This window comes from Malania oleifera, chromosome 7 (assembly GCF_029873635.1).
Source record: "Malania oleifera isolate guangnan ecotype guangnan chromosome 7, ASM2987363v1, whole genome shotgun sequence".
In the NCBI taxonomy this organism is placed as follows: domain Eukaryota; kingdom Viridiplantae; phylum Streptophyta; class Magnoliopsida; order Santalales; family Ximeniaceae; genus Malania; species Malania oleifera.
This window is the reverse complement of record NC_080423.1, coordinates 98,124,145-98,150,797: the sequence shown is the minus strand read 5'-3', so window position 1 is coordinate 98,150,797 and position 26,653 is coordinate 98,124,145. Positions and strand designations below refer to the sequence as shown.

The 26,653-nt window shown below is 36.8% G+C and overlaps 1 protein-coding gene across 4 annotated transcripts; it reads right to left on the bottom strand.

The window, feature by feature from the left end:
- Nucleotides 1-157: 157 nt before the first annotated feature.
- On the bottom strand, nucleotides 158-26,555 carry LOC131159287 (uncharacterized). 4 transcript variants are annotated; one of them, XM_058114049.1, is made up of 6 exons: nucleotides 26,482-26,503; nucleotides 26,383-26,439; nucleotides 15,870-16,005; nucleotides 5,833-5,926; nucleotides 622-702; nucleotides 158-515 (listed from the first exon to the last, which is right to left on the bottom strand). In XM_058114049.1, the coding sequence occupies exons 2-6, from the start codon at nucleotides 26,414-26,416 to the stop codon at nucleotides 375-377; spliced, it is 486 nt and encodes a 161-aa protein (XP_057970032.1). In that variant the 5' UTR covers nucleotides 26,417-26,439; nucleotides 26,482-26,503; the 3' UTR covers nucleotides 158-374. The 4 variants fall into 4 exon arrangements, with proteins under 4 accessions (XP_057970032.1, XP_057970034.1, XP_057970033.1 ...); XM_058114051.1 differs by having other exon boundaries at nucleotides 158-512; XM_058114050.1 differs by having other exon boundaries at nucleotides 26,383-26,555.
- Between the last annotated feature and the right edge of the window lie 98 nt (nucleotides 26,556-26,653).

Genomic DNA, 26,653 nt, shown 5'->3' with positions numbered 1-26,653 from the left:
AAACGGGCCCTATATTTTTCATAGGAATTCTCCAAATACAACAACAAAACAAGAAGACCAAGCCTTAAGTCCCACTAGGTGGGGATAAAAATCCTCCAAATATTTTATATATATATATATATATATCAATAACCATTGCAATAAAAAGGAACAAATCTGAGGCCACATGTAGTTTTTCAATAAACTGAAATTTTGGAAATTTAACTTGTAGAAGAAAATCCAACCCAAAAAACAAAACAGCACACATGGGATTCAGATCCAGTCTACAAATATCATGTGGCACTCTTTTTTAACTCTCTTTACCCCAACTAAGACTCAAGAAAATAATTCAAAGAAAGATTATAGCTAATAAGCAAAGCGAGCAGAACAAAACCTCACATGGTAGCTTCAACTTCAGGATCAGATTCAACGGGAACTTGAGGTGAATTATTGCCACCTCTCAGGCGAGAAGATACGTTGTCAATGGCTGAATTGAGCTGGCTTATTTTCGCATTCAATGTCTGCCTGGTCTCCTGCTTTTCAATAACAAAATGAAAAGAAGTATTAACAAAAATGAACACTGATAAATGGATGTAGCTATGGGCAGCAGAAGTTGCAATATGAAAATAGCATTTTAGTCACCTCTAAACCTTCATCATAATATATTGGTCTCTTCGCCCTCCTAAACCCGTATTCATCTTCATTCAGCAAGGATCGTCTAATCTGTACCCCCAAAAAATATATATGAGATAAGAAATAATTTGAGAAAACCAAGGTCCACCCACCAATAACAAAAGCAGGAATGACATCTATACTACTGTTAAGGGCATTCCCCCAGCTTTGCCTTCCTCTTTTTTTTTAAAAAAAATAAATTTCAATATCCCCATAAAAAATTAAGTAATCAACTACCATTCAATATTTAACACAAATGGATTAAGAGTTCTGTTTGTTATGGTAAAAAAATTTCTGTGTAACTCATAACCACTCCCTACAACTAGTTGTCTGCTTCCAAACATGTTTACTGTTGCATTTGATTCATGAAATGAAATAAGGCGGGGATATAAATATAAAATAGAAATTATAAATTTAAAAAAAAAAAAAAAATTGCTCGTGTAAAAGCTCAGGTATAGGAATAGGATAGGAATAGACATTTCCATGGTGAAATTAGAGAATAATCATTCCTTTGTAGACGTCCTGAATTAGTAAAAAATTTTGCATTGTCATTACTATATGATAACATTTTTTAAGTATCAAATGCCTTTTCTGTTTGTGCATGTGTAGAGTATTTATGTAAGAGGATACTCCCAGTAGAACAAAAATCAAAAGGGGTAAATAAAAAAAATGAAGGATCCAATGAGAAAAAAGTGTAAAAAGAATCCATCAAACTGGAAGTAGAAGGGCTTACAATAAAAACTCCCAAACCATCGCAGGTTCAAACCCTAATGGAGAGCGAAAAGAATCCAGCAAATTGAGCAACAAAATGAGCTCTACACCCTATCCCACTTTATTCCTAAGAAGACATTCTACAAACCAAACATAACCTAAATTTTCTAGGTAGAAAAAGGAAAATCTATTAAGATAATACACACACACACACACACACACACAGAGACACAGACAGATATAAATGTATGTATGTATGTATGTATGATCCTCCCAGAAGAACAAAAAACTAAAAAGAGAGGGAAAAAGGATAAAGAATCCATCAACAAAAAGAACAAAAAAAAAATTCAAATAACTAGGAAGACAAGGGCTCACAAGAAAGAAGTTCGAAACCATCCAAGGTTCAAAACCCAATAGAGGGCAAAAAGAATGCAGCAAATTGAGCAATACATACCATTGGCCCTTGCATTAGTTAGATGTGAAGAATACCTTCGTATACAGTGATCTTCAAGGAGGTCTATATACTTGGATTTTTTGGGTTTGTCCTCCAAAACAATTCTTGTATGATCTGAAGCAATCTCCAAGATCATGGTTTGGCAGGTTCAATGTGCTCTGGCTGCTTGAGTTTGGCCTTAACCCATTTGCAGTATATCACTCTATATTCTTTTGCCATACTGCTGACAATAGGATTTTGCTGCTTGTGTACGTAGATGACATTGTGATAATGAGGATATTTGAAGTTTGGAGCAGTTTCTCCATACAAAGTTTCAGACTGAAGATCTAGGTCCGTTACTTCTCAGATATAGAAGTATCAAGATCTCATATGGGGCCATCTTGTCATAGAGAAAGCATGTTCTAGATCTTTTACATGAGACTGGGCAGTTGGAATCTAAATCCGTTGATACACTTAAGGATCCTAACAGACAATTATTACCAGATGAAGGTGACTTGGCTAACCTAGACGATCTTAGACTTGTTCGGAAGTGAAATTACCTTACAGTCACACGACCTAACAGCCCTTTGCAACAAGTGTTTTGAGCCAGTTCCTAGATTCTCCCTAAACAAGCCACTATTTTGATTTGGTTGACAGTGATTACCTTTAAGATTAGGTCTTTAGCATTCATGACAGTCAGATGTTGGTATATTTAAGATCCTAAAATTAGTTATTATTTTCTCAATTTTCCAAGTATTGAAAGCCTATAAAGACCCCTGTGTATTATGTTCGTAACTGTTGGACTCTGATCCTGCATCAAAAACATCATTGTCAATATTAGTGTCCCAATTATTCTCCTCAAACCAGTTTGTTTTTATTGCCTTATGCAAAAGAGAATTATTTTCCAAGTGCCAAACAAATTTCCCACGAGCATCTCAGCATCCTTCCATCCATCAAGGCGCTTAGACACCTTAAGGAACTCCTAGACAACTAGACAAGTCAAAGCCACTAGAACACCACAGCCCACTAAAGAGACAATTTAAAATTGTCAGGTAAAAGGAGGATGGTCCTATGACAAACCCATGCAGAGAAACTGTAGTAACAACCTTTCCAACCAACTCAAAACTCTACTAACAACAACAGCAAGCCTTAAGTCCCATTAGGTGGGTTCGACTACATGAATCCTTATTTGGTAAGGATTCATGGATCTCCTTGCTGTAACCACCTAGAAGCCGAAAATCCAGTCTTAATATTCTTACTTAAATAATCGCAGAAAAACATTCTTTAAATTATAAATTCCTGCAACCACTATCCTAAGCAGCTAAACTTCTTATGAAAACCTTCCATAATGCATGACAAGATCCTAGTGCCCACTAATACAATTCTCTTGCTTACCCAAAAAAGAAAAAAGAAAAAAGAAAAAAGGTGATAACAGAACCATGGGCACATCCTACAACTTTTTATTACTACTCTTTCTACAATACATGACTGAAGAGCCTAGTGTTTCCTAAAGTAAATTCTTGTTTCCCTAATGCAGCAATGGGTGGCAATCCATGGATCCTCCCATATATGCACGGCAACAATTGACAAAGCAGAGAATCTCAAGTCCAGAATGTTTGTATAGACTTTTCATAAAAATTGTAGTGTCCTGTTTTGCTATTTTGATTTCATGTACAAATCCATTATGGCTAGTAGAAATGGCAGCCACTCTTAAATATGATGATGAAAATTTTAAATATTTTGATCAGATCCAAAAGCTGATATAATACCATCAGATTGATAAAAAATTGTGCTCTCTTTAATGGCCCCCTTCTAGAAATTTTAAGTGCTATTGATGTTATTTGCCAGTGCCACTCAAGCTCAGAGAAACGACCAAAAGAAGAAAAGAACCCCCGAACACATCATAAATGAGAATGCAACACATATAATCAAGTTAACAGTTTAAAAGGAAAATAAAAACAAATCATGAGAGCAAAATTCAAAGTACAGTCAAGTTATCACATATGAAAACATTACACAATTTTTTAAAAAAAAATAAAATGCTAAAACCAGAGAGCTTGAATGGTACTTTAACAATTACTAGGCTCATAATCAAACTACAATCATTCCCTTTACAATTAGTTTAAAATGTGCGACACCAAATTTGGGCTCAAGAGTTTGCTAGGACACCTATTAGGACTAGGTATACGTTGTTTCACACAACTTTTTTTTTCTTATAACAAAAAAATTATGAAGAGACTAGAAAAAATACAGCTTAGGAGAGGATAACTTTATAGCTAGAAAATAAAAAAGAAAAAATGAAAATAAAATAATACCAACACTAAACCTGACAAACTCTAAATAAGAAAACCCCTCTTCAAGCCCCCCAAGGGTGCCTTGGTAAACTCAAGGTTTTCCTAATTAGGTGCCATGGTTTGAGTATTGGGGCCTAACGCTTTCCAATTGAGATTAAGCTTCGGTGTTTAAGTGGAGACAGGTAGAGGGACGATCCTGTTGTCCCAGTGGATTATTCTAGTGTCCAAAGGACCTCAGACATCATCGTAACCAAAAAAAAAAAGGAAACCCCTACTCAAGCCCTTCCCATCATAATTGACAGAACTCTATACATTTGCCAATTCATGCTAAGCTTTCTTCATTTTTCTTTTAGCACCATCCAAGCCAACTTCATTACCTCCAGGATCAACAAAGCCCAAATCCATCTTATCCAATAAATCTTGAGCTTCTACATCCTTCACCCTAACCTCCTCAATAGCAGTAGGGAGAATTCCAACCCTACATTTATTACTTCCTATCAAGTCCTTACCCATATCCCCCCTCCACAAATAGAGAAACAACGTGCAAACCTTCCAGCAGAGGAGGAGATGCATAAGAAAAAACCCCAAGAAATTCAGAAGAATTGGAATCATAACCAGATAAAATCGTTGAATTCATACAACAATAATCTTTCTTTGGAATCATGACCAGATAGACCGTTCAATTCATCCAACACAATAATCCACTATCATGGGCAAACTCACTGTCATTGTCCGACATGAAACCCCATTTGCTTTCCTTTTCAATCTGATTTCTCCCTTTGCCCTTCTCTAAGACTGACTGAGAGCAGTATTGAGATTCTTTAACAAAGAAATTCCCCGCAGAATCTCTTTTTAAAAAAATTTGCATCCCTGCTGACCTGAGTTCAACCAATTACTAACAAGAAATCTGTTCTTATCTGATCCTTCCCACCCCTCTGATAGACACGCTTATATACCTTCATATCCTCGGCCTGATTACATTCCTTTACACCCTTGCTACCCCCACTTTGAGCCCTGAGGTAAAATGGTCACTTAACATAGTAACAAAGCCATGGTTACAGCGGGTAGGTTCTATTCTTGTTGCCTGTGTTTATATCTATTTGTGAAAAAAAGTTGCATTGTTCCCCATGCTGGATCTTGTTGTTGTCTGTTTACCTCTCCACAAGCAATCAGGCTGCTCGGGTTGCGGGTGTTAAGGCTTGACATAAATTATTTGCCAATGACACAAAACTTAAGCTTTTAGGCAAAGTGGTTACTAAACAATACCTAGTCCATTTGAATCTGCATATAGGTATTTTATTTTTTGCTTGCAAAAAGAGGAATGGAAGAAAGAGAGAATTGAACCCAAGAATTTTAAAGGTGTTTCAGTTTCCTAGCCATTGAACAGCAGAAGGCTTGTCATAAAAAGGGGGATTTTATCTTATAACACAACACGCGCATGATAAGGTGGGGTATTCATGCAGAAATGCATACATTATTGTATGTAACAAACATACTATACTTATTTTTTCCATGTAAATATGATTTTTAGTTTGTACATGGACAGCAACTCTTTGGTGCCCATTAATGATACATTCTCCTTATTTATCCCAAAAAAAAAAAATCCTAAATTAAAAGGCATTATTTCTAATTTATGCAATGATAGACCACACAGTCAAATATGTAATTCATACAGTAAAAAAAGATGGGAGTGTCAGTACTGAGATATTACACAATAAAGCTTCAAGGAAGATGTCTAATTACCTGCGGAGCAAAAATGTATGCTAAGGTTCCACACACTGCACCTCCAATGAGGAAACCAGCAAGAAAATCTCCACTTCCTCCTCTACTGCCTTCACTGGACATCAGAGTGCAAAAACAAACTATAAAAATCTTGTTTTTAAAAATAATAATAATCTAATATTGAAAAATATCTTTAAAAGAATATATAAAATCTGTGACACAAATGTGCAATATAAGAAGATTTGTTAATCAGCTTCATAAACATAAAGACTATCCATAATTATCTCCAACCACAAAACACCATGGTTTGTGATATGCCACTAACACTTGAATATTTGTTGGAAGGGTGAACTATTTATCTTTTAACATAGAAGCATGATCTTAAGTTTCAACAAAATACCACTTTTCACCACCCTCAAAATCAAAATGGCAATCAATTTCCTTTTAGAAAATTTCCATACAACTTTCCATAAATCACCCGAAATTTATTGAAATCTCAAAATTTCAGCAAAATTTGTCAAAATTTTAACTACAGAATAAAATTTCCTTAAAATTCAGACTTCAGATTCAAAACCCAAACTGAAATTTCTCTCTCAATTCATCTTCTTTTCTTATTGAAAGCAAATACTATTATAACAAGGACATGGATAGCTTTTAGAATTTTGAAATTATGTGAAAAAAATTAAACTTTCACATTAGTTAAAAAACAATATTTGACCTTCTATGTCCAAATTCTATGTATATGTATAATAATTAATTTTTAACAGATTTATGGAATTCATTTATATTAATCAAATATGTTTTATATCATTATTATACTATAGTTAGTTATTGCACATTATGCATCACATTCCTGTCTCTGGTATATTTTATTTATAATATTGAATTCTAAAACTTGCATTATTATGTCTATTAATAGCTTCCTAAGTCTCATAAAACAATCTATGTTTTATTACATATCCCATCATTTTTTTATAATATATTTCCACCATTTTTAAATCAAAATCAATTGACACATCAACTTCAAAATTTTCATACTTTCAAAATCTTGAAAATTTTAGTTGCATTGAAATTTGAGACCTTGGCTAGAAGTTGAACTGTAACTTAAAAGGATTTGTTTTTCCTATATTGAATAAGAAAAATGGATAGGACATTATTCTATAAACATAAAAGAAAAATAAATATGTTTCAATAGCTTTCCACATTGCACTTGCTTCAAAAGTAAAGTTTTCAAAAATGGTGTCAATCCACATAATGGTAACAGTTGCAGTGTAGCAATCGAGGTTTTTTTTTTTTTTTTTTATATGAAGGGAATTTATTGAAAAGGAAACAAGGAAATGCCCCCACTCCCCGAATTACAAAAAATCAACCACCCTGAAGGGTGTCACAACAATCAAAGATTACATTAAAAATCATATACAAAATTTCCACTATGCCAGCTAGTAACTACCTTTAACCACTGCCCTTTGCTTGTCTGATGACTAAGGTTGAATTACTAAACACTCTTTTCCAAACACACCAGAAAATTGAGGGGGAATTAGAGATAGCCTTTTTCTTCTTTTTTGTTGCCTAAATCCCTCTTCAGGCCCAGAGTTCTCCCCCCCCCCCCCCCCCCCAAAAATTTTTCCTCACCCCAAATTGTCCGATCAAATTCAGAGTCAAATTCCACATATTCTTTGTCCAAGAGCAATGAAGGAGGATGTGCTCAACTGATTCAGGATCAGCCATGCAAAGGGGAAATCTATTGGTGACAGATAGCCCCCTTTTCTACAAGTTTTCCAAAGTCAGGATCTTACCATGAGTTGCCTACCAAGCAAGGAAGGCAACTTTTGTGGGGGAAGCTGTCTTCCAAATTTGAGTTCAATGAAACCAATACGGTAAGACTCCGAACGACAGAGCTTCCTGTAAAAGGATCTAACGGTGAAGACCCCCTTCTTAAGGTCCAAACTGGCTGATTTGTGCTATTTTGATGCTAGAAGTTGTAAGGATAGCTGTAGAAGTCTCTGAGGTGGTGGAGTCCCCAATCTTCCACATTTTTAAGGGGATGCTCCAAAAGAGCCCCTGATCTGAGGTCTGGAGGCGCTGGCTGATGCAGGCATCTTTGTCGCAAGCCAGGTTATAAATGGCAGGGAACAAGACACTAAGGATCTCCTGGTCATGCCACACATAATGCCGAAAATAAATGTTGCCCTCATTCCCCACATGGAATCTAGTGGAGAAAAAGAAATCACCCCAAGTATGATGAAGTCCGACACCCCTACACCGTGTGGTCCTTCACCAGCCTGGGGGGTCCAATAACTAGGATCAAGCTCGAATTTCGCAGCAATGATTCCCCACCAAAGGTGTTCCTTCTCAATCATGAGTCTCCATAACCATTTTCCAAGTAGGGCTTTGTTGAAAAAGTTGAGAGATCTCAAAACCAAGCCTCCTAAACGAATGGGTTGTTTGACCATACCCAATTTGACAAGGTCGAACTTGACCACCCCCCCCCCCCCCTCCCCTCCCCTCCCCCAAAAAAAAAAAAGGAACCTCCTTTAAATTCCCTCAAAGTCTCTTGGCAATAGAAGCCGGGAGGGGCAAGAGGGACATTAAGTAAACAAGATGATTTGTCAAGTTGCTTTAATGGGGGTGAGTCTACCACCTTTTGACAAAAAATTCCTTTTGCATCCTACCAGCCTTTTTTCGAATTTTTCAATGATGGGATCCCACACTCTTATGTCTTTGGGTTTGGAGCCACGAGGTAGCCCAAGGTAATTGAGTGACCCATCTACACCAGCTCTTCCCAAAGCCCATTTTCCTTAGAAGATAAAGGAGAAAATTCTGGTTGAAGTGATTAAAGGTTTTCTCCATGTCAAGCTTGCACACCGCCCATTTTTCTTTTCCCTCCGGTAAGAATCCAACACTTCGTTAGCAACAAGGGCTGCATCTATGATCTGTCTACCGGCCACAAAGGTGTGCTGATGTTGCCCAATGATTTTTGGTATGGTTCTATTGATCCTTGTGGCTAGGATTTTTTGCAAGACTCTAGTACACTAATTAGGCAAAAGTCTTTTATGTTGGCTACCCTGGATTTCTTCAGAATCAAGAAAAGTGGCATTGATGTTGCTTACAAATCTATCTGATCTAAAGAATTCTTCAAAGGTGTTGATGAAGTCCTACTTGAGCATGGCCCAATTTGACTAAAAGAACGACAAGTGAACCATCTAACCCTAGTGCTTTGTCTCCACTGCACTCATTGATGGCATGGAGATTTTCTACTCCCTCAAAAGGTCTCTCTACCCATTCTATAGTGGAGGATCTGAGAGATTTAAAGTTGATCCCATCCACTACAGGTCTCCACAGGTTTGGAGTAAGAGGTTTTATGTTAGTTGTAGATGCCCCCTTTAATTTTTTCTTCCTCTGTTAAGGTGTAACCCCTCAATTTCATATGCTGGAAATGGTGTTCAGTACACGGTGAGCATTCACAGCTCAGTGGAAAAATCTGGTGTTCCATTCTCCCTCGTTGAGTCATAAGGCTCTACATTTTTGCCCCCAACAGATCTCTTCTACACTAATAATGTCAGTTGGCTCCTTCTTCAACAAAATCCTTTTGTCCTTTTCTTCGATGTTGGGCCCTTGTCTTACCTCTTGCTCATCAAGGACCTTGATTTCATGAAGAGTGGTGGTTTTTTTCCTTGAATATTTCTAAAAGTACTTTTATTCCACACCTTGAGCTTTTCTTTCAAACCCTTTAGCTTTGTAGCTACATAAAGCTAGCTTTCTTTCAAACCCAAAGCTTAATAAGGCCATCGAAGCCATTCTGTTTTAGCCGCATGCTTTCAAAGCGGAAGGAGGTTGGCTCCTATTTGACTCCTCTCATGCCAATGAGGATAGCAAAGCAGTCTGATGTGGGCCTATGAAGGAGATCGTAGGTGGCTTTGGGAAAGTGAGTCCCAACTCGCCGAAATGAGAAATCTATCAATTCTCGAGAAGGAAGGCAGCTCTCTAGAGTTAGACCAAGTGAAAGTGCACCCATGAGTGAGAGATCAATAAAGGCATTCACATTGATGAAGTCCAAGAATTCTCTTATACAACCATTCTCCGCTCCGCTCCGCTCCACGTCCGCTCCCACTTCTTTCATGAGGGTACAACACCATGTTAAAGTCTCCCCCAATAACCCAAGGCGTGCCACAATGGTTTTTGATCTCCAAGAGCTCAGTCCAAAATAGATGTCTATTAGGTTCATCATTTGGGCCATAATCCTAGCCTAACTAAAACCTTCAAAACAACATTCAAAAATAAATATTCTCATTCATCAGTGAACAAAAACCTATTAACTACGACAAGAAGCTAGCCTCTATCCCAAATCCACCCAAATAAGACCATAAGCCAAGGCAACATCCCTAAGAACAAAATCTCAAATAAATGAATTGAACTCTCTCATATTGCTAGCACCCCCATCCCTTCAAATCTCTAACAAACAAACTGAACGACGACAAATCCAACCCCCCTACCCCCACCCTAAACAACCCAATATAGGCTACAAAGGCCAAAAAGACCATCCAACTACACAAAAAGAGAATCCCAAAAGGAGCACAGTATAGGCCCATACACTGACATAACCCACCAATCCCTAAAGCCCCTCACTTCTAAGAGAACAAACAACAAAAAGGATCCAACCACACACTCCTTAACAAAGACTATTCTAGGATCCCACACTATCATCTGCACCCTTAACTGTGCGGAGGAAGGGCAACACACGGCATCACAAATACAAGACTCCCAAATACTCTTAACCAAAAAGCATCAACTTTATATTCCAAACAAAATATCAAGAGGAACTCTACTAATTTTAACTCTTTTACCACTCTGAGCTTTTTAACATCCTCGAGCACCATAACATTCCAAGATAGAAGCCTCATTTTTTAACATCACTAATATTACCAAAACTGAAGAACAAACAACAAAAAGGATCCAACCAAACACTCCTTAACAAAGACTATTCTAGGATCCCACACTATCATTTGCACCCCTAATTGTGCAGAGGAAGGGCAACACACCGCATCACAAATACAAAACTCCCAAATACTCTTAACCATAAAAACATCAACTTATATTCCAAACAAAATATTAAGAGAAACTCCACTAATTTTAACTCTTTCACCACTCTAAGCTTTTTAACATCCCTGAGCACCATAACATTCCAAGATAGAAGCCTCATTTCGTGACATTACTAATATCACCAAAACTTCTACCACATTTACCAAAATTAAAGGGAGAAGCAAGTCTTCTTAACTCTATACTTAGCTTCACAACATTCTTCCTCTCCTTGACAACTCCCTTAACAATTTTAACAATTTCATCACTAGGATCCACACAACTAAGATCTAACTCATCAAGCAAGGGTCGAGCATCCCAGTCATCCCTTTCATCCCCTAGAAGTTCCATAGCATGCAAGTCCCCTTGATTAACCTATTTTAGCACAAAAGTGATAGGAAACTAGAAATAGAATCAATAGTAGTAGAAAAAATACCTTCAAAAGTTGCAACACTACTCTAGCACACCAAGTAGTTCTTCACCAAGATTGCACCTCATTCTCTGGAAAAAAAACAGGATTACCAATTTTAACAATTTCACTACTAGGATCCACAGGGCTAAGATCTAACTCATCAAGCAACGTTTGAGCATCTCCATAGTGTGCAAGTCCCATTCGTTACCTCTTTTTGGCACAAAAATGATGTGCATTAGAAATAGAATCCATAGGAGTAGAAAGAATACCTTCAAAAGTTGCAACACTACTCAGTGGCACACTAAGTAGTTCTTTACCAAGATTGCACACCCCATTCTATAGAACAACAACCCCTTAACAAATTTAACAATTTCATCACTAGGATCCACACAACCAAGATCTAACTCATCTAGCAGTGTTCAAGCATCCCAATCATCCCTTTCATCCCTGAAGGTCCATAGTACGCAAGTCCCATTGGTTAACCTCTTTTGGCACAAAAGTGATATGGAATTAGAAATAGCATCCATAGGAGTAGAAAGAAAACCTTCAAAAGTTGCAGCACTACTCAGCGGCACATCAAGTAGTTCTTTACCAAGATTGCACACCTCGTTCTCCAGAAATGAAAATAGGAATGAAACTAGAAACCACAAGAGGTACAGCGATTGGATTAGAACCTATTGGAATATGGCTGGGCCCCTCGAAATTGCAACCCTCATTTGAAGATTAAGTTCCCTCGATAGGAATAACACAGCATTGTACCACTGAAGAGACAGTCCTTCCCCTTCCTTATCTACCTTGCAGCTTGGACCGACCTTCTCTTCGTAAAATCTCTTCCCTATATAAATCCAGACCTTTGTTAAATCTCCAATAACAAACTCTTGAAAAAAACCTGATCCTCATTTGAAGATTGAGTTCCCTCCATAGGAGTAAAACAATGTCACACCGGATACCTGCAACTTGGACTGACCTTCACTTGTAAAATCTCCTTCCCATGGAAATCCAGACCTTTGTCACATCTCAATTGCGCCAATGGGCAATAACAGATGCTTTTCCTTGAAGATCATAAGACACAGAGGAGGCATCCTCCTCTTCATTTTTCCTTTGATACAAGAATCTCATTCTGCTTTACCTTTGCTCAATCCCTTGCAAACCCTTTTATTGTCTTTGCTTTTGCATAAGCTTCCAAAAGTCAATGTTGAACACTCTAATCTTGTCTCAAACCTAAGCTACAGCCAACAAAGTCGTCTTCACCAATCTCCCTCAAGCCTCCACCACGCCTCCCAAGATCCTCAAGTTGCAACTACCTTGCTTCTGGCATAGCAGCACCTTGCTGCTGCGGGCAGAAACCCAGGGAAGAAGACTCCATTACATTTTTGTATTGAGCCCATGGTTTTAAATAAAGGTCGCAACCATTACGTAACGCCGTTACGTAATAGTTTTTTGGGTTACTGATACCGTTACACACTGCGAAATCGGTAGGCAGAAAAATCACAGCCGTAGCAGCCGTTATGGACCGCAACCATTACGTAAAGGCCGCTACATCCGTTACATAACTGCTATAGGACTGTTACACCAAAAAATTATTTTATTTTTTACTTGTTCTTCTCACTTTTTTCCTCTCTTTCATATATCATTCTCAATATACCTAGTGGCAAGAGGGGGAAAAGATTATAATGAGGATGAAAATGATACAAAATTTACTATTTCTTTAAATAATAACAATAGATGCATTAATTAGCAATTTGAAAATACTAACTTGTTAGAAAAATATTTTATTTTGATAATATTAGTAATGTGATATTTATGTTCTATATTTTTCAACTTCAACCTTCTTTCTTTTCTAACTATTTCATATTTGTATTATTCGTATGTCTTATGTGTCTAATAAATTAATGTAGTGTATAATGTATTTTGTTTTATTAATTAATTTAGCGCACATAAGAATTTGTCACAAATAAGAACAATGAAAAGTGTAAATACGTGCACACACATAATTTTTCTATCAATGGTGGTTTAAAACAAATGAAAACTTGTTGCCCTTACCAAATAACTTACTTTCATGAACTAAAAAATCCAAAATACACTAAAACTCTTTCCAAGAAGGGCTAAAAGCTTAAAACATGCAAGTACGCTAATATGCACAAGGTTGTGTGTGCTTCAAAAAAATCTACGGCCATTACACTTGCTTCCCATTATGTAACATCCGCTACTCCCGCTTCTTGTTACACCCATTACCGTTACGTTACGCTACCCACTACCGCGATTTAAAACTATGATTGAGCCCTTGAAGAATTAAGTTGGATCTCCTCCACTATTCCATTTCAAACATGACGCCCATTTGCTCCTAGCCCATGAGAAAAAAAACTCATATGATGTTTGGGTGGAGTATAACATGTCCTCATTTGGGCCTCTAACACTAAGATCAATACATTTGCACACATGTTTTGGTCCCAACGATCTCCCTACAAGTGAATCCTTCTCCCTCATTATCTTGGTTCAGCCTTCCTTGATTTCCTTCACTAATTAAATTGTGATTTCTGCTATTGTAAACATCCTCCTGATTGAGGTGGATTGCAAGTTCCAAAAAGTTGATTGAGGTGGATTGCAAGTTCCAAAAAGTTGCCTCAAGATTCAAATTCAAATTGTTTGAAAAATCAAACCTCATCCCATGATTCCAGGTAGGATTTCTCTTCCATAATTTCCATAACTGGAAATTGCCCCTTTTGTCTCAACTCACCAAAAAACATCCCCCCTCATACAATTCTGAGGTTCTAACCTTTATGAAAACTGACCACCAGTAACCTTGTGTGGTTTTCCATTGCCTCCAACCTTATATGAACATTCACTAAGCTACAATCTAAACATCTTGTCACCACTTATGCCTCATTCAATTTCTCCCTGTCAGAGACCCGCCACAAACATCACATCCAATTAATCCTTTCACCTTGCAAAAAACACTTTCCAACACATTGCCTCCTTTGCCGTCAAGAACACGAAGCCTCTATATTCTATGTATGGAAACTTCTCCAGTGATAAGAATCATCCATAATCATTGGCTTGCAAACAAAAATCAGCTGGTTAGGTGCCCAGTATCTCTTTACCATAGATTTTCAATTTTTGTAAAGAGAAAGGAATGCAACTCTACCATTGTTGTTCTTTAAAAGGAAACATAATAAAATATTATCAGCAATAATTCTTCCATAATTCTAAATGATCTTCCCTTGTGCTAAAAAAATTTTGCAATTAGACATGGAAAAGCGAGAAGCAAACAAATGTCATCCTCTCTCTCTATGGATTCTCTCTATGGATTAGATGTACAATACGATTACCCTCTTCTTTCATTGGTGACGGTATCCGCCAACAACAACGAGGGCTATTTTTGCACTCAATATGGCTATGAAAAAATAATCCCACCACCTAAGGGGTGCAACCAGGTCACCTTACCTCAATTTTGTTGGTTTTGAGCCAAATTCCATTAAACCGAAACTTTCAGTTTTAGAAACAAACCAAACTGGAACCAAATGCATGGTAAATAGAGAACCACACTCAAGTCTAGTTTCATTTTATCAATTTGGGTAGAAAAAAACCTCATAGGTAAAATTCCATGTGTTGAGCATGAAATCAAACTTCATGCCATGCAGAGACTGGCCATATTGGCAATTAGGTGCCAAACAGGCAGCTTGCATGGAGATGATTGTAAAAGGGAGAGGTTTAATCTAGCTTCTTCCATGGAGAAATGTAAAGTATCTAGAGAGTTCTTGTTTGGAGAGAGAGGAATATTTGTTGGCATATTTTTTTGGGAAGGAATATTTGTCAGAATATCCTAGGGAGCTTGAGGTGGCAAAATCCTAAGAAAAGTGATTTGCCATGGGAGCCTATAAATTGGTCTCCACCCCATTCATAATCACCTACCTAAAGCTTGTAGTCTCCTTACAACACAGTCAATTCTCTCTTCCTCTTACTGTTATAAAGCTAGAGTTGGCAACCCTTTTGGCCAATCTCATGTAGCACTAAGGCAAGCCATTCCAATGCCTTCAATGGTCTTTCCTTCCTATGCAAAACACCCCCCGCACCGCAACAAGATCCCCAAGCAAGTCAGAAAAAGGGTAAAAGAAACAAATGTAGGAGAAAAAGAGAATTCACTATCTTGTAATAAAAGATTACAAGCTTTTGATAAAATGATTGCAAGTGAGGTGAAGACCCTGGTTATAAGTACCCTGTCAAACCACCTATCCTAGGATCTTGCCAACTTAGATATTCATAGTCTTCAAAAAGATGTAGAGAAATTATACTAATAGTCTTTAAATAATAGGTCCAAACTTTCAAACCAAATTTTGGCAGTGAGGTGAGCAAAAATAGTTACTACAATATTCAGCCTACGCTACACCCAAGGTCTTACCCATCTTAGAATCACATCACCAAACTCTTTTTTTATGGGTATCGCATTATCAAACATCTGTCTTATAAACCATATAAACATGCATTCTTTCTTAAATAGATTTTTTTCTCCTTTCAGCATAAATTGAAGTTTTGTACAAACAAAACATGAATTGGAGTTGGAATGTCATACTTGTACTCAGCGCAAACAGATAACTTGTGATTGGTTCCCAACTGGTTTGATCTCCTTTGAATTTTCAATATTGGTGTTTTCCCAAACGAATGGGAATTTTTGCACCAAAGCTCACGTTCCTTAAGACGAGGTCTGCCTATAACCAAAACAAAAAACAAGTACGATATCACAAATCCATATTTAAGAACAAACACAAAATATTGCAAGTAGATGACAAAGTCTCACATTTTCAGGCAAAAAACATTATGTAATCAAAGAAGGCACAAGCATCATTTCAAATACCTTGCGAAGCATAATCCTTTTGGCTTGCTTTAAAGTTCAACCAACGAAAAACACGTAAAGCCCTCAAAAGAACAAGTCACTTCAGTAACATGCAGTTCTTGCAATGATGTGGGATTATGGCTGGAGCATAATGTGCATAATTTTTATGGGTAAAAAGTTGAATATCTCTTTGTTATGGGACACAAATCCATTATTTAGCATCACTTTGGTGTGCTGGCACCTGACACTCTGTGTTTTAAAGGAGTGAGATTCTGTTATATACAACAGGACAGGCTTGCTTTGGTAAGTTATTTTTTTTTCCTTTTGTTTTTTCTCTGTACTTTTTCTTTCTTTTCTTTTCTTTAAAAGAACTTCTTATTCTCCTTTTTGTATGTTCTCTCTTATCTAATAAAATCATCTTCTTCTCTTGTAAATGAAAAATCATCTTATACCTTGGGATTCATATTATGTTGTAAAGATGCAATGCACAATTGTTACAAACAATTAGTGGTGCATTAATGTTAAGCATTTTATTCTCATTGGAAAGCCTCAAAAATCATAAAACATGACACCGCACCAAAATATTGTTTCCTAAATTATATTAGTCAATAAATGGGGTTTTTTAAGCCTATATCAATAAAAATTTGAAGGCACCAACATGAATTTTAAACTTGAAAACTTTGTACAACAAAAATGTGTTCAACAAGTAAAATAAGAAGAAATTTTCTTACATTTTTTTTATATTTTTTAATTCTTATGTCTTATGGTAATTATCATTTTGAATTTCACTAGCACAATCCAACTTGAAGGGAAGATCTTTGATTTGAGATTGGATAAAGTGGGGAATGTTCTCCCTTTGTTTGCTCTTGAGAAAAATCAGGTGTGTGAGATGTGGGAGATGTTATCATCAGTTGTGGCAAACTAGTTCTCTAATGGATTTTCGATGCTTCTAGAAGTTTGAGTAAGGATATTCAAAGCTTTCACGGCAGGCTGTGTGACTTATTGGATGGTGATTTGTGTGACATGGGTAGGAAGTTTGCGGAGCTAGGGCATGGCTAGAGAAGTAAGAGGTTTTTCTATCTTTGTTCCCTAAAGGTTCTACATGTGAAAAGTTGGCTACGATTTGGGAAGAATTTAGTGCAATGGTGGGATCTCTTCTTAGCACTGATGCTAAAGGTAGGGATTAATGATATTCATTCTTGGAGTCAAGTAGTTTAGAGGAGAAATGAAGTGGCAGGAAATGAAAACCTCCATCTAAACAATCAGTCAGAGGATCACATGTGTACAGATTCTTTGCGCTTGTTGTTGGGGGAAGATGCAAGGGGTAGTCCTTCCGTTTCATTGCATGGAGTGAGCAACGACTAGTCAAAATTCAAGATGGTTAGGGTTTTGGATGGGGCGTTGATGGTTCTAAAGACAGCTAGGGTCTCCTTCATGGAAGATGGGGCATTGAAGGCTCAGTGGGTTGTGCCTGGGTCTCTAATGATTATTTTGGACCTAGACTGAATTTAGAAATATAGGCATCATTAAATCATTGTGAGGCTAGTCGATTGAGCTGGAGCAGGCCCATGATCAAATAAAGGTAACAATTTGGAGCCTGTTATATGATATGGAGGAACCCACAATTATTCCATTAGCCACCCTAATTTGTAGGCCCAAAACCCCATCTTAAAGTCCCGGAGTATTATTGCATTCAAGGAAGCCATCAATGTCAGTCCTCCCATTTGAACGAAGCCCAAATCTGTTATCTGTTCTTTAGAAATCCAAAAGGTGGCTGGAATTGATTAGGCCTCTGAGCAGAATATAGACACTAATCTAATGGAACATCTCTTGTCTATGAAGCAAATTCATGGTGGCCAAAAGGATAGGAGCAGCAACTTCGGAAATAGTAGAGGGAAAGAGGCGGATTTCAAAAGGTTAGTTTCTAAAATCAGTTCCTAGAGGTAGCGTTTTTCCAGTAGAGGAGAGGATCTTCAATGGGCTATCTGCCAAAATGAAAAAGGGGAAGGTTCCTCTAAGAATCAAAATTCATGAGAAGATGAGAGACATTGTATTATTATTGGTTTGGAGGGAAACGCAAACAAGCTTTGAAAGGAGGAAATGCCAATGGGCTTTGAAATGAGGAAGCAGTTTGAAGAAAATCGAGATTCTTCTAGTGAGAAAACAAAACATGTTCTTACAAGAGATTCAAGAGGAAATTTGAGCATAGTGGAAGTGCCAATTGGCCAAAAGGGGTTGTTGCTAGTGGGAGGGTTAGCGCGTCTGCAAAGAAAAAGAGAAGAAGTGGAGGATGTTTCAGACAATGATGGTGAAAGTATTAGTGATTCTAAATGTGATAGGGGTTTACTTTTGGACGAGATTCAGGATCAACATGGCTATGTTTCTAACTCTTCTTCTAATTGTCTTTGGGATTTGGCTTATGTCTCACCGCCTCCAGTGGAAGGATTGGAGGGGATTCATATTTATGAAGACGACAGTGAACAAATAGGTAGTGATGGAATACTGCCCACCCACGTCAAGAGACTTCTGGGAGGGATCTTCAAGCTCAGTCTTTGTTGGTTAAATTGGGCCTTCATTGTCTGATTATGTAGGAAACAGAGATCAGCTTGATGGTTGTAAATCTAAGGTAAAGAAGTGTCAAAGAGAACTAGCAAATTTAAAGTGTTCAGCGAATTACAATGGTAAGGGACTTGTGCACATTTCTTTCTTCATTGTACTTACACGATGGCTATTTAGAATAAATTATTTGGTATACTGGGCAAGAACTAGATTTGCCTATCAACATTGAAGACATTTTGTACCATCACATTTAGAGGCTTTGTTAAAGAATAGAAAAGCTTTATGGCAATGCTCTATTATGGCAATTATTTGGTGTGTTTGGCTGGAAAGGAATGCTAGATTATTTTTAGGAGTGGCTATATCTAATAACTTGCTTTGGAGTAGAGTGATTTATCCTTCATCATTGTGGGTGTCAGCAATTGGATTCTTTCGCCACATCTCTTTGGAAGACATGCAGCGGGACAGGTTGGCTCCATTGCATTGAGTTTGGTTTTGCACCTAGATTGTGAGCTTAGTAATTATTTACTTTTGATGTAAAGGGAGGATCTTATTCTTCCTGTTTTTTCGTTTTTGTTTTTTTTCATCTTGTACATTCTGCCCTTTCTAATAAAATTTATTTTTTTATCAAAAAAAAAATACTATGGGAAGGGCTTAAAGAGGGGTTTTCTTGGTTAGTTTTTTTGTTCCTTTTTATTTCTATTTTATTCTTCTTTTTTAAGTATTTCATATCCTCACCTAGATTGTATATTCTCTCTCTCTCTCTCTCTCTCTTAATATATCTTCTTTTGTTATTAAAAAAAGGTTTATTTCATCTAGCTTGGTAGCATTCCTTATAGCCAAATTGTGTCCATCTCTCATCATACAAAACTTAAGGGGCCACTTGGTATCACTATCAAAAATTAGAGAAACATAAACCAAAAACTAGAAATAGAAACTAAAAACTAAAAACTAGCAACCTATTTTGTTAACATTTATAAAACTAATAAAAATTAAAAAATTAATTTAAAAAATGCTCTTTTTCATCTTTAAATCAAAATGTTATAAAAATATGATTAAAATAATAAAATTACAAATAATGCACATTAAATAATTGTTATAATAAAAATAACTTTTATTATAATTATTTTACTTAATTGTTCTAATTTCAAATTTTACTTTACAATAAAAATTTTATTGGACATGACAATTGAAAAATAGTAAAATTATTTTGTAATTGGCTTTATTATTATTTTTTGAAATTTATGTATATTTTTATTTTAATTATATTTAAATTCATATGATCATTTAATTTTAATTTAAAAGTGTATAAAATGAATAATTTAATCCAAAAAAATATTTCTAAAATATTAAAATTTCTAGTAACAGGTTGCTGAAACAAATGAAAACCATAAAATCTGATTTTCAATTTTTTGACAAACAGCTGAAAACCGACAACAAAAACAAAAAACTAACAATAGAAATAAACGCGTTTTTATAATCTTTTTTTTCACTATGGAAAAATAGAAACAGAAAACTAAAGACAACAACGATACCAAACAAGCCCTAAGTTAATATCCTTTAGTTTTTCACGATAGTTTTCTTTTTAAGACAAGGCTCCCAACCCTAATGGTTTTGCGATGGCTTTCTTTCAAGACAATTGGGAAGTTTTGGAAGTTGATATCCTATAGTTTTCCTGGAAGAATTCCATCGTAATAGTGTGGTGAATGCTAGTGCAAACTCTACTTTCACCATCCTTATCCTTGAAAAGGAGAGAGCCTGAAACGTTAGGGAGTACTAACCAATTAGCCTCGTTATAAGTCTTTACAGAATCCTATCCAAAGTCCTAGTTAATAGACAGACTAGTCTTAGGGGATGGTGCCACCACAGCACAATCTGCGTTTATTCAATATAGATAGGGGTGTAATTGGTCCTATTAGGCTTGGTTTTGCCCAAAACCAATAACCAAACTGAAATGATTGCTGTCTATTTAGCAAGTCTGGTAATTTTTCAATTTTTATGATCTTTGAACTATTCAGAAAATATATGTGTGTGTGTGTAAATATAATACTCTAAACAACATGTGTGTGTGTGTAAATATAATACTCTAACCAACATGTTATCTTTGTTGGGCACTTTGTGAGGACTTGATCAGCCAAGAGGAATGATTGGGCCAAAGGCCTCCAACATGCTGACGCTTGCACTAATTTATAAGAGGGGAAAGCATGCTTTTTTGTCCAATGTGGGATGAATGCAAGGCAAGAAGGAGGCTACAAGACAATGGAGAAGCATTCACTTCATCCCAGATTAGAAAAAGAAAAGTTAGGGAAGCCTCTTTTCTTCCATGAGAAACCCACCCATCCTTCCAAGGTATTTCGACAACTGCTATACACAACAATTACTAACAAAATGAAAAATAAAATTACACAAATCTAAAATATTCAAAAACTCTAAATTATATAAAAATTTAATGAGGTTGGGCCTTAGATCAATGGTAAGGTTGCTCCTTTGTAACCGGTTGGTCACAAGTTCGAGTCCAAGGAAACAGCCTCTTTACACAAAAGCAGGGGTAAGGCTACGTACATTATGACAACCCTTCCCCTATCCTTGCAAAACAAGGAGCCTTGTGGCCCGAGGACACCCTTTCCCCTTTTTTCCTTTCTATAATTACATAAATATATAAACAAAAAAAAAAAAATGTAAACTACTATTAATATTTCAGTTTTATTAAAACCAATAATCAAACTAAAAACCGATTTTGTTTTTAAAAAATTAAAATCGAAACAGAAAAACAAACCAAAATTAATAAAAAAAAATCGACACCAAATGGTTTTTAGCAAAGGATGTTAGGAGGAGGGGTAGGTTCAAAGGAAGGGACTTCTCTTTAAATTGGACTTCAAGAAACCCTATGACATGATCCATTAGAGTTTCTAACAAGGTGATGCATAAGAAACGCTTTGGGAACATGTGTGAGTTGACTCTCTATGACATAAGGTGATCAAAAGCAAATATGGAACCCAACATACGAGTGGGTACAAGTGGGAAAAAAGAGGAAGGGGTATCATCTCTCATGCATGTCCCTAGAAATTCAAAATTTGTGTCCCATGTGACTAAGTGGCTTTGAAGGTTTCCTCCAAAAGTTAACTCCTTATGACATAAGGTAATCAAAAGTAAATATGAGACCCAACATAATAGGTGGGAAATGAGAGGATCCCTCAAAATCCGAGTCCCATGTGGCTAGTCAGTTCTTTCCTATCATCCAGTTCAATGCAGCTAATGGTGATGGGGTTGGTTTCTGGGAGGATGTATGAATGGGAGAGACTTCGTTGGAGCTGAAAGTGCCTCGAATATTTGGACTTTCTTCTTCACATAACACTCCTATCAACTCATTCATTTCTTCTAAAGGAGCTTCCTATGGGATTTCCACTTCTTTAGAAATCTCAATGAAAGAGAGGTTGATCATCCCCCTATTCTACTTTCCTTGTTACCATTATATTCCTTCCACTAGGAAGGATGAGAAAGTGTAGGAGGGTGATTCTATGAGTATGTTCACTTCAAAATCTTCTCTCTCACACCTATTGAAAACCTCATCCCCAGGACCCCTAATCTTTTCCCTTGGAACCACATCCTTTAGAGGGCTAAAGTTCCTAAAAAGAATGGGACCTTTGTTCTAGACCGAGATATCATTAACATGCATGATCTGCTTCACAGCATAAGGCCCTTCTACCCTGCAAGGCTCCAAATCCCAACACGTGTATCATGTGCCATGAATGCAACGAAACGAATGCTCACCTCTTCCTGCAATGCAGGGTGGCAACATGGCTTTGGAACACTCTCTTTTTCTTACGCAAGTGAAAAGTGAGTGGAATGTGTGCAAGGTGGTAGCACAGCTCTGGAATGCTATTCTTTCTTACACGAGTCAAGGGTGGGCTGTCATGAAATGCAGGATATCTTTGACCTATTAGGTATAGGGGCTTTGCAAAAATCAAAAATGGTTGAGCTCTTTGGAGCATGGCAGTTTTTGCCATTCTTTAGACCTCGTAGAATGAGAGGAAGGCTAGAATTTTTAGGTGTCACACAACCCACTCAGGCACTCACAACTTCTATAGGATGGAATGATCTTTCTTGCTTCCTTTTGGGGTCACTATCTTGGCTTCTTTTGGGGTTTAACACTTTCCAATATCATAAGGGATTAGAAGGTAGGGCTTTTGTGATTCAAACACGTGTATTTTCTATCCTTTGGATCCTTGGAGATGACTCCTTGTCCTCCTAGCCTAGTACTCTGTTTTTTGGTATTACAAAAATTGCCTTCTTCTATCCTAAAAATTGCAGCTTAAGGCTCTCTCGCCTAAGTATTCAACAAAAACAGCACCGTAAAATTCAATCAAATGGATGCACATGGTCTTTAGACAACATGCAGATTAAAACTTATATTAAAGGTTAAAGTATACAAGTAATGCAAGGAAAAGCACTGAAATCTTTCTAGAAACTAGTATAAAATTTCATATTTAAAAATAATGAAGAGTTAACTAAGGGGAGAGATTTTAGCAGGTCCATGCCTCATTTGTTTACAAGATACTAATTATCAAGTCAAACACCAATTGAACCATACACAGTAACTCAAACCAATAAGGCCAACTGCACCATTGGTCTGCCACTGAGATACAGTTGCTTAGTTTCTCTACAGCAACAACAATAAGCCTTAAGTCCCACTAGGTGGGGTCAGCTACATGAATCATTTTCCGCCGATTCACCTGATTGAAAGGATTTTCATCTACTAGATTATTAGCCATTAAATCCTTCCTCACTACCTCATTCCAAGTTATTGTAGGCCTACCTCTATCCCTTTCCATGCCAAAAACAATAGCCAACTCACTCCTCCTCACAAGTGTCCTACTAGATCTACATTTCAATTGCCCAAACCATCTCAACCACCCCTCCCTTATCTTGTCTTCAACCAATGCTATGCCTAAATTACTGAGTATATGTTCATTCCTTAGTTTATCTTTTAATGTTATATCACTCATCCACCTTAACATCCACATTTTGGAAACTTTTACTTTTAGCACATGTTCTTTCTTAGTTGCTCAACATTCTCAACCATAAAGCATAGCAAGCCTTATAGTCATCTTATAAATTCCTTTTAATTTTAAGGGTATTCTACAATCACACAACACACCCAACACACTCCTCCATTTTACCCAACCTGCTTTAATTCCATATATTATATCTTCTTCAATTTCATCTTCCACTTGCATGATAGATCCAAGATATCAAAATCTATTAGTATTATTATTAATTTCTTGATTATCAAGTTTAATCTTCTTTCCACTACTTCACCTTACATTAATAAAATTACATTTTATATATTCTGTCTTATTTCTGCTTATCCTAAACCCTTTGGACTCAAATTCGGTTCTCCATATTCTAACTTAAATTCCACTCAGCTCCTACTTTCATCAATCAATACAATATCATTTGCATAAAAACATACACTAAGGTATCTTGTTTTGGATATTCCTAGTAAGTTCATCAATCACCAAAGTTTAAAAAATAATAATAATAATACAGACTCAAAGTAGAACCTTGATGAATTCTTACTCAGTTTTTCTCTCTTCATTTTTTTTAGGGGGGTTGTTAAGTAGATTTGTTTGTGCAATTGTAGAAATCGAATAAATTCACTTAAAGAAAATAAAAAGTTCTAAGAGAAGAAACAATCAAAAAGAGCACACAAACTGCCAAAAAACACAAGCATGTGCCCACATACAAATTTTGAAAACGAAATCTTTCATTTGGTTGTTAGAAAGACAAATGGTAAAGAGAATTAAAGAAATGAAATGAAATGAAAAATCATTTGGGAGATAAAAAGAACAATGCCGAAGAGGATTAAATAGTCGCACAGAGCTCAATATACTAGAGTTGAAAATGCCTCAAATATTTAAACTTACCTCTTTACATAATACACCCATCAACTCATTCATTTCCTCTAAGGGGGTTCCTCTGGGATTTCCACCTTTTCAAAAATCTCAATTAAAGAGAGATCAATGAGCTCCCTATGGCACTACCCAACTTTCCTTCTTGGACCATTATATCCCTTACACTAGGAAAGATAAAAAAGTGTGGTAAGGTGATTCTTTTTGTATGTTCACTTTAGAATCTTTTTTCGCACACCCATTGAAAACCATATTCCCTAATCTTTTCCCTTGGAGCCACATCCTTTTAAGCGCTACGATTCCTAAGAAGATTGGGAACTTTGTCTTGACTATGATCCAGGATAGGATAAACACGCAATTTCCGATTCACTGAAGAAGGCCCTACTGCCCTATAGGTAGAAGGCTCTCAAACACAACATATGTATCATGTACCTTGAGTGCAACGAAACAAATGCTCACCTTTTTCTGCAATGCAGGGTAGCAGCACAGCTTCTCAACGCTCTCTTTTCTTACATGGGTGGAGAGTGGGTGACACCACGGAATGTGGGAAAGCTTTTACCAATTAAGTATAGGGGCTTTGGCAATATAGAAATGGTAGTGCACTTTGGAGCGCAGCAAAATTTCCCATTGTTTGGACCTTGCAGATTGAAAGATGCTAAATTTTTTACGAGTCGCACAACCTGCACGTGGCTTTTACAGGATAGAATGATCTTCCTCACTTCCTTTGGCTGCATTATCTCAGGCTTCTCAGCTTCTTTTTTGGGTTTATCACTTTCCAATCTCAAAAGGGATTGAAAGGCAAGACTTTTAGTAATTCAAAGACCTGTATTTTCTATTCTTGGGATCTTTGGAGAGAACTCCTTGCCCACCAAGCATCATACTCTGTTGTTTGAATATGAAAAAATTATCTTCTCTCATCCAAAAATTGCAACTTAAGGCTCTCTCGCCTAAGTAGTCAACAAAAAACAGCAATATGAAATTTAATCAAATGGATTCACACAGCCTTTAGACCACATGCAGATTTAAACTTATGTTAAAGGGTAAAGCATACAAGTAATGCAAGGACAAGCATTGAAATCATTCTTGAAAGCTAGCATAAAATTTCATATTAAAAATGATGAGAGATAACTAAGTGGAGCACATAAATGCGTCATTTGTTTACAGGATACTAATGATACAAGCCAAACGCCAATTGAACCATACACAGTAGCTCAAATAAAGTAACCAATCAGGCCAGGCCAATCTACACCATTGGTCTGCCATCGCGATACAGCAACTCCTTGCTCAGTTTTTCTTTCTTCATTTGGAAAAGGGGGGGGGGGGGGGGGGGGATTATTGCTAAGTTAGTTTGTTTCGCTCAATCGTAGAAAAATAGAATGAAATCACTTACAGCAAATAAAAGGTTCTGAGAGAAGAAACAAACAACAAGAGCACATAAACTGCTGAGCAACAAAAACGTGCGCTCACAGATGCAAATTTTGAAAACGAAAATCTTTCACTTGGTTAAGAGAATAAAAGAAACGAAATGAATGAAATGAAAATTTTCCGTATGATAGAAAAAACAACGCCGAAGAGAATTAAACAGCTGCACAGAGCTTAGTGGCCTTTATAATTATTCCAATCAACGAAAATAATGACGGAGAAAAAATCATAAAATCAAGATTATAATATCTATTCTACATTCTCAGCAACCAAACGGAGCAGAATCAAAGATGTTAAAAAGGAAAACCCTAATCGATCAGGAAATCTGTTACTTGCAGGCAGCGTGAAGTTCGAAGACTAACCTGACATCGAAAGAGGAGCATAGGAGGTCGCCATTTAATCAGCTATGGAGAGAGAGCTAGAGCTAGAGCGAGAGAGAGAGAGAGAGAGAGAGAGAGAGAGAGAGAGAGAGAGAGAGAGAGCGAGGGCGGAGAAGGCGAGGTGAAAACTATCCGACGACGTGGCGAAGAATAGCGGGTATATACAAGTTAATTTTACAAAACTACCCTTTCACTGCCAAATGTTCGTACCCATTGGACAGGTTCAGCCGTCTGGTTCTCATTTTCAATTTCG